Here is an 8,697-nt window from a genome sequence, read left to right as displayed (position 1 = left end):
TCTTCCTCCATCTTCTTCTTCCCCTCCCCCCTCCTCCTCCTGCTTCTGCTTCCCTTTGTTCTGGTCCTTAGATGGAATCTTTATCTTGTAACTCTTCTGGCTGTGATTCACTGTTATTACTGGATGCTTATTAGTGTGTTGATAGGGTGAGTGGGTAGGGTGTGGAGGGAAGGGATGTTCCTTTACACCTAAGCTTCTAAGTATGTCTCAGTCCTTTGTGGGCTTGTACTTTGGGGGTGGGGTTAGACCTTAAGAAGATTTAGTCTCTCTCCTACTGTTTCCAATCTGTTTTCTTGAAGTCCCTCTTCCAATTGACTGTCACTTACTTTACTTATTTACTTATTTATTCACACATGGGAAAGGAAAGTTGGAGAGGACTGGAGTGGGGTGGAGTTCTTTTCCTTCAGCTTGGAAAAGTTTCAGAATCACCCTCTGGAGAAGTCCTTCCCATGTGAGGTAGACCTATTAGGGAGAATGGTCTGGAGGGTTTCATAGTAGCTACTTTTCCTCTCCCTCTGCCAGGCCTATGAGAAGATCTTTCTCTGTCCTCACCCTGAAAAGGTTCCTAGAGGAAAAGGCTATGAAAGCATAGCCCCTTTTTACTGTCCAGCCTTCCAGCTTCTTACTCAGCCTGCAACAATTTGTCAAAATTACTTTTTATCTCTTCCTAACAGTTTTTGTCATTTCGTAGCTTCTGCTCCAGGTCTTGGTTGCTGTATTTCTCTGGATGCACCTGTTTCTCCATATTTCAAGGAAGTTGTTTGCTCTGTTCTCTGACGGGTCATGAATAGTCATTGACTTTCAGTTGTCCAGCGTTTTCTTGTTGTAAGGATGGGGATGGCAGTTTTCAACGTCTTACATGTAATAACAAAAAACCACCTTTCCCTTCCTCAATATGGGTGTGTGTGATATGTGTGTATCACCATGGAGCCCAGAGCATTAACATCAAGGCCTCAGGACAGCTGGGTGGGGGGGTGAGTACAGGAAACAGGATGTATTGTTCACTTTTTAAATGTATCTTTTCATTAAGTTTCATTTTTATAGTTTTTAAGAGGACTTTAATAAAGAAGACTTAGGAGAATAAAGAAGTGACCAAAGCATTGTTTTTTAACAGCAAAAATCAAAATAACTTGAATAGCCATCAACAGGAGAATATCTAAATTAATTGTTACCTATAGGAGATTGCTGTGGAATTGTTCAAGAGAATGGAGAAACTGCCTGCTGCTGGCACCTGCTAAGAAGATGTCTGTGATGCACTGTGCAGTAAAAAAGATTAACATTCATGTGTGTTTATTTCATGGGCATAAAAAGGGTCTGAGGACATACCCAGTGTTCAAGAAGCTCCAGGAAGTGGAGGCTCAGCACTTTGCTTTGTTTGGATTGTTTGTAGTAAATGGGAATAAATTTTGTAATCAAAACAACAGAAGGATAAAAGAAGGAAAGAGACTTACTTTTTATTGTCTTCTCTTCTGTGTCTTTTGAGTTCTGTATCCTGCTTATTTATCCCCATTCCATAAAAAGTAAAATAAAATAAGAAACCAGGAAAGGTAAGAAGTATCCCCTTATGTAGTTCACAGGCTCTTCCTTAGCATGTGCTGGTCTTTACCTGTTTTCATCACCTCCTCCCTGTTCTCTGCCTTGCCCCCTGGTGTACTCCAGGTTACTCTGCTGTAGGTCCAGGCCACCACCATATTTAAGGCAGGCTTGGAGGCTGCCTGGCCTCTTCCAGCACCTCCCATTTCCCCATGCAACCCTGGAAGACTGGATGTTTGAAAGGCATAGTTCACAGGCCCCAGGGTGAACCCCAGCTCTCTACTTGCCACTGTATGACCCTAGGTGAGTCAGACTCTGTGGAATATTTATGGGCTGCAACAATTAGACGTACTTCTCAGGATTTTACTTTATATGGGAGAAACAAGCTCCTATAACCTCTATAGCCATGTGAATGAGAGAGTAAAAAATGACCGGAATTCTGAAAATGTCTCATAGGCCTCTGCTACTCCCAACACTGGGCTAGGCACTCAACCCAGGAGCTGGCCCTGCAGTTCGATCCTATGCTCTCCATGGATCACCTGGAGAACATCCTTGAGGCCTGCAGAACCCTGACAGACGGGCACTGCCTGGACCCCTCTTGCAGGGGAGGGCAGCCTAAGGGGTGGAATGTGGAGAGAGATGGTCTTTGGCTTCCTCAGACCCTCTGGACACAAGGGAAAGGGAAGTGCCTCATCCATTCTCCCAGCAAGGTGCCTAACAGGCCACTGCTGGGACTTTCCCCAACATTGCTGAGAATGAGAATTTCTAGGGTATCAGGATTGCTTAAGATGCTTCCCAGAGTGAGAGCCACTGGGTTGGGGGTTTCTCTCAGGAGGCAGGACCTGTTCCTTGTCTGTCCTGCCCTGCTGTGTGTCACTGTAGACTACCCTCACCATAACCTCTGGGTCCTGGGTCTACTTTTGTCCTGTCTTCCTGACCCTAGGCCCCTCCTGACTGTGCCTGAACCTCCTCAGTTCCTGCCTCTCCCAGCGCTCTTGGAGCTGGCTGGATTTGCCTCCATCACCACCAGTCACCACATCACATCAAGGAAATGTTCCATCAGAGCTTCTGCCAAGGTAAAACCTTAACTCTGCTACTCTCCAGACACAAGACTCACATTTAATTAAAAAATCAGAAAGCCACAAGCAACCTTTTGGTATTTCATTATTTGAACAAGTAAATATGCACTGAGCACTTGCTCTGCTCAGGTGCAGTACAAAGTGATAAGGGCCATGACTGAATGAGATACTCAGCCTGCTTACAGGGGGACATGTGGCTGGCACCCAGACGGTGCTCAGACATCTGTGCCCTGAAAGAAGGGAGGAGTGGAGGCTTTGAAAGAGGTGTTTGCTGCAGGAGCTCAGCAAGAGAAGTTCTAGAACCTCGTGAAGAGCTGGGCTTTAGGAGTCAAAGTGTGGGATTCAAACCCCATCAACCCCACACACTAGCTGTGTGCATCCATGGGCAAGTCACATCAGCACTCTGTGCCTTGGTCTCCATATCTGAAAAATGATGACAACAATTATATCCAGGTTGATGCAGGGATGAGATAAACTTTTCCACATGTAACCTGTTCCCAGCACAGTTCAATAACACTAATCATTTGTGGAGGTCCTGAGAGGAAGCATCATGTGTGATTTCCCAGGAAGACTGGCCCTGTCTTTCCTCAGTGTCCAAGGTCTGGATAGGCCTGGTCAGCAGCCTATAGGAGCACACAGTAGGCTCCAGTAAGCAGTTGTTAATGAGGGCAGAGCATTTTCTATCCTGAAATGAAGCCTCAGACAATCAGGAGAGTCCCCAGCCTGTGATCAGCTATTAGACTGCATCCCTATGGTTGGCATTTCTCCCCTATCCCCACTTAACCTATCCCTTTCTGATGACCTTTCCTCTAGAAACAGGTTCGTATCTGTGGTGGCCATCCTTTACATCTCACTGCAGCATGTCAGGTGACGTAGGATCTTATCACAGAGAACCTTGATGTGTGGTCTGTTGCTGTACCCAATATCCTGACACCTGCCCTTCCTGAAGATGTGGGCCACCTTTCACTCCAAGATTCTGGACAGTTGGTGTTGTGCATGTTGTTGTGGCTTTTGGGAAGATGAGAGAGTTGCAGCTTCATTCCAAGGTAAGTTTTCCTGAAGGGGGAGGCAAGGATGCTGACAGTGTGGAGGGATGAGAATGGCAGAGTTGCGAAGAATCAATCAACTTCTTCCCTAAGAATATTTTGCCATCCTTGGCTTCATTTAGAGAGTGAAAGTTTGGGGAAATTATCGGGCTGATTTGTAATTGAGAACTCACCAACACCCACAGGATCTTCAGGGTTTGGCTAGCCCTGGCAAGGTTGCACAGTAACACATGGTGTCTGCTGATTCAAGGCTCTTACTGAGATGAGACCTGTCCTGCTTCTTACTCCCATGAGAAGTCCTTCAGGGCCCCAGCACATTGTGGCTGCTTGTCCTGGAGGTAGAGATCAGGCTTGTGTGGGGCCAGGGGGCATTCCTGAGCTCATCCGTGGCCCCCTATCCTGCCTGTATCCCATTCTCTGCATCCCACCCGTAAGCCTTGGATCACACATTTATTATTATTCTCAACCCCCTATGCAGACTTCATGGCTCCCTCTACCTCCCATTTATAGGATGTTCTGTTATCTCCCCATCAGTTTCAAGCCTGAGTTCCTCTCTATGACATGCTGTATAAGGAGAAGCCAGGTATGGCCACTTCACAGCCAACTGGGTTTTGAGTCTTCATTTCTCTGTGGGGAAATCAGTGAGGCACACTTTGAGAGCAATGGCAGCTTTTCAGCTGTCCTTGGCCTTAGGCTACCCAGTATCTGGCCTGGCTGAACTGGTGGGTTCAGGCATAGATGCCTCCATATTAAAATGCTCTGCTCCACTTGCTTGTGTCCTGCCACCTCCTACCCCCCAATAGTCCTTACATCAGGGACAAAGATAGAAAGTTGGGTCTTAAGTTCTCTTGAATGTGGCCACAAAGATGCAGTTCCTGGTGACTGGGGGTCCGTGCTACACGTGAGGCTCAAACATGGGTGGCCTAGGGCCCCTACTTCCAGCTGGTTTCAGGGGAGGCCCTTATGGTCCAGGAAGTTTTCTGGGACACTAGCAGAAGGGGTTCACTCGTGCTGGTTTTTGGAAGTGAAGTCCAAGATTCCTGGCAATTTGCCCCAGGGTCTCAGCTGGGTAGCAGGGCCAAGAGGGGTTATAAGTCCAGCTGGCCCCTGTGTGCCCCTGCTCCACAGCCCTTGAGTTGAGCTACAGGGGCTGGTCCTCCACAGAGGCACGAGACTGGGCATCCATCCTGGTGTGCTCCACCCTGAGCTGGCTGAGGTCAAGAACATGGCCTGGGCACCTCTGGTCCTGTGAGCTGTGAAGTGGACTACCCAGGGAGGGCAGGCCACATGAAACTGCCACGCTAGGGAACCTGTTAGGCTGTTTCTGCTGCAGAATTTCAGGGCCCCTGGTTTGAGGTTGCCTGCAGAGCCCACTGCTCATGTCCTGCCTTGGGGGCTGTTTAGTAGGGGGTTGGCAGTCTGGTTGGATCTGCAGGGCTGCAACCTGGGCCACACAGCCTGTCAGGGTGGGCTCTACATCAAGGGTGCTTTCCCCAGGACCAGGCCTCCAAGAACCTCGGAAATACTCCAGATTCCCAGGTGGTCTGGGCTCCTGGGAGCTAGGCCAAAGGTTTGAGACTTTGTTTTTGCTGCAAGTGTCTGTTGTTGCAGAGGTTGCAGACCCCACAGGGGAGAACAAGCCTTCATAGCAGCCTTGTGTCCCTCCTTCCCCAGAGACCTGCACACACTCCAGAGATGGGTCCCTGGACAGAGAGCTAGTTACCTGCTCAGGCCCTGCTAGGACTTTGCTCTCTCCAGCAAGTAGGCCCTTGGTAAGCGAATGTGCCCATAGCTCCCGCCTGCTGGGTACTGAGCCCACAATGGTCCTACCTGCATCTGAAGCCCCAGGCCCCCTGACCTCCAGCTTCACTGGACCTGGGCTCTTTTGCTCAGAGCCAGCTTCCAGTTTCTCTGTCTGTCCCCTGGGTGAGGTTGCAGTATCCCCAGGGGCTGAGGCAGGCGGGGTGCGGAGCTCAGGGCTACGGCGAAGCCAATTGATAATGCCCATGGTGATGGCAAGCTCAGTGTCACAGAGCTTTAGCAGACACTCTTTGCCCTTCCAGGAGCTTTGCAAAAAGCTCTGGCTGAGCAGGTCTGGACCTGGTGTTGGGGCCAAGTTCTCCTCTGCCCCCACATGGAAGCTGCACATGGACAGTGGTGCTCCTAGTGCTGGCCCTGACAGACTCTCAGACACACACAGGTCATCATCCAGGCTTGGGCCAACAGGGCCCTCACTGGGGTCATAGAAGAGCTCATAGAGGGCATCTCCACTGTAGCTATCCCGGGGGAAGGCAGCTGCAGGTGTGCCTGGGCTCGAAGCCTCCTTCTTATCCTCCTCGAGGCCAGGTGAGAAGGAGTCATAGTAGCCTTCATCACTTGTGGACACAGATTCTGGCTGTTCACTCTTGGGGGTACCTGTGTCTATGGAGCTGGCTTTGGAGCCACTGTGGGGGTCCCTGCAAGGACACAGGGGGAGCTCAGCAAGCCCAGCTGTATCCAGCCTGGGTCGGTCTGTATCTGTCCCCTGGGGACTCCCCAGCCATGGGCCTAGTAGGGTGCTATGCTGCTGTCTCACAGAGCGATTCACACTGTCCCAGAACTTGGCAAAGTCAGACATCTCATTTTGGGCGGGTGATGCCAGCTGTTCCATGCTGCCCTGGAAGGGGCCCCTAAGAACTTTGTTTTCAAGGGCCTGTGATACCTGAGTTGGGCTCTCCAGGCCCTCGTTCAGTTCCAGGGATGGCACGGAACTTTCATCTGCAAAGATCTCCCCACAGCCTGTGAGAGAGTCAAAGCTCTTGAGTGAGGCCACATCCTCACACAGGGCCCTACAGAGGTCAAAGGAAGAGTCGGGCAGGAGCTCGCTGTCAGATAGGTCTTGACATAGGCCATCTGGCCCCAGTCCTTCACCAAAGGGAAAGAAGCCTGTGTCTGTCTGCCCTCCAGCCTCTGATGGGCCTCCAGGAGAGGACAGGCTCTCCCTCTTGGTTACCAGTGAAGCCAAGTTCTCAGTCTTGTTTCTGCGAATGTGGAATAGGTTCCTAAAGCACTTCTTAGGTCGTTTCAGGGAGATCCTCTTCCTTGGTATGCTCTTGGCCACAGCTGGCACGAAGGGCATCTGGGGCACAAAGTGGCGGTAGTCAATCATGCGCTGGCTGCTAGAGGGTCCTGGGAAACTCGCGCTGCCCACCAGGTGCCCTGTGGTGGCACTCACCCTGCCAGCCCCAGGCACACTGTCATGAGTCTTGCTCTTTCGTACCAGTTTGAAGGTGGCCCCACAGAAGGCTGTAGCCCCCACCTCGGGTTCTGGTTTCGCTCCCTTGTTGGGGCATCTGTCATATCCTTGGGCGTTGGGACTAACCTGTGGGGCTCTCTCACTGTAGGGCCGCTGTTGCCCTCCTGGTGAGACTGACCAGGGACCTGCATCCTCCCTGACTGGAGCAGTGGCTGCTGGGTCTGGGGGTTTCTCATGGGAAATCTGCAGGCTGGATTTGATGAAGGTCTTTCCTCTCTTCAGCTCCATGCTGCCAGTGCCCCAGGCTGCTGTGAAGGAAAACAGGAGGCACTTAGTATCCAAGATGGAGGCCTATGGTTCTAGAAGACCTCTGCCTATCCCTGCTTACATAGTTGCTTTGGAGCTGAACTCTGACATCTAAACTTGGATCCTTTCAGAGGTAAGAGAGAGGGAGATGGGATGGCCCCACCCAGACTCACTGCCCCAGGGCTGCTCATTGCTCCATAGACAACTGATCCCAGAGAAGTTAAGTCACATGCCTAAAGTCACATAGTAGGGGCCTAAATGAGGACAGACTGGGGTCTGATTCTATTGTGTCTGTGATCTCTCAACTCAACCAAGCATCATCTCAGAGTTTACCTGGCCAAGTCAGATTCCCATTTCTATGCCCAGGCACTCTACAAATAGCACCTATCCTCACAGGGGAAGTATCATCGCTCTTTCAAGTGGTGGAGGAAAGGATTCAACAAATAAGTTCCTGCCTTCATCTAAGAGACAAAACTCAAAGGGAAACCCAAACCTGTATCCTGGGCTGGATGGAGTAGCTCATCAGTTGGAAGGGGAGACACATACACTGCCCTTCACGGCTATTGCATCTGTCTGAGGAGGTAAGACTTGGTCTACACAGAGACCATCAGCAAGGCACAGCTGAGTATCTAATGGTGCATGTTGAGCTTGAGCACTGAGAAGAGAGACAGCATCATGGTAGAAGGCAAAAGAGAGGAGGCAGGCATGGGGCCAGGATCGGACAGATTAGATAGACACAACACATGATAGGCTGGAGAGCAGCCAGGTATCACCTTCTATGCACATCTTAACTGAGAGGCATTGATGCCTGGAATGCCATCCAGAGTGCCATCCAGATGAATGCCCAGTCTGAGTTCAATGGGAAAGGGTGTTGTGGTTGACTATTGATGTCTGTCCTGGTATGGGAGGGGGAAGCCACATAGGAGTGTTAACTTGACCATTTTTGCATTGTTAGGGAGTATGGCCTTACTCTGAGATCAACGAAGAGCTATAAAAGTCTTCTGAGTGAGTGGGTGGGTGTAAAAAGTGGCATAATGAATTTGGTGGTCTAAGACCATTTATCTGATATCTAAGTGGAGGACAGAATAAATTAGGAGAGAAGCTTTGAGCAGAGAAGATTCACAAAGGGCAACTAAAGTGGTCTGAGTATGTGGAGATAAGATCCAGATGGAAACTGCAGTCAAAGTCATGAAAAAGAGAGGTAAAGTTATAAGGACCTTTCAAAGGCAGAAATGCTAGGATTTGGCAACTGAATAAAGAGAGAGAAGTCATCAACAATGAGGAAACAGTAAATACTGATCCAGACAAAGAAAAATGGGAAACGGTAAGGAAGTGGGAGTGGAGTGAAGGTGAGGAAGGGGCTTGTGCTAAGAGCTGGTTTGAAAAAGGGAAGCAAGGCTCTAGTTTTAAACATGTGGCCTTTGGGGTGAGCTTGGAGACCCCCAAGACCAGACCAAAAGAAGGTGATGCCCAAGAGCACCTGCAAACTTCCCCAGAC

The 8,697-nt window shown here is 50.0% G+C and overlaps 1 protein-coding gene across 1 annotated transcript in view; it reads right to left on the bottom strand.

Annotated features, from left to right (window-relative positions):
• Positions 1-1,434: 1,434 nt before the first annotated feature.
• Positions 1,435-8,697, bottom strand: part of AMER3 (APC membrane recruitment protein 3) — a 12,060-nt gene continuing 4,797 nt past the window's right edge. The window contains exons 2-3 of the mRNA XM_045479325.1: positions 7,020-7,201; positions 1,435-6,776 (exon numbers count right to left, since the gene is read on the bottom strand). Coding sequence (XP_045335281.1) covers positions 4,800-6,776; positions 7,020-7,181 — 2,139 coding nt within the window. The 5' untranslated portion in view covers positions 7,182-7,201 and the 3' untranslated portion in view covers positions 1,435-4,799. The remainder of the gene's footprint in view (positions 6,777-7,019; positions 7,202-8,697) is intronic.

Source organism: Leopardus geoffroyi, chromosome C1, assembly GCF_018350155.1.
Source record: "Leopardus geoffroyi isolate Oge1 chromosome C1, O.geoffroyi_Oge1_pat1.0, whole genome shotgun sequence".
Lineage (NCBI taxonomy): Eukaryota > Metazoa > Chordata > Mammalia > Carnivora > Felidae > Leopardus > Leopardus geoffroyi.
This window is presented reverse-complemented; position numbering and strand designations above follow the sequence as displayed.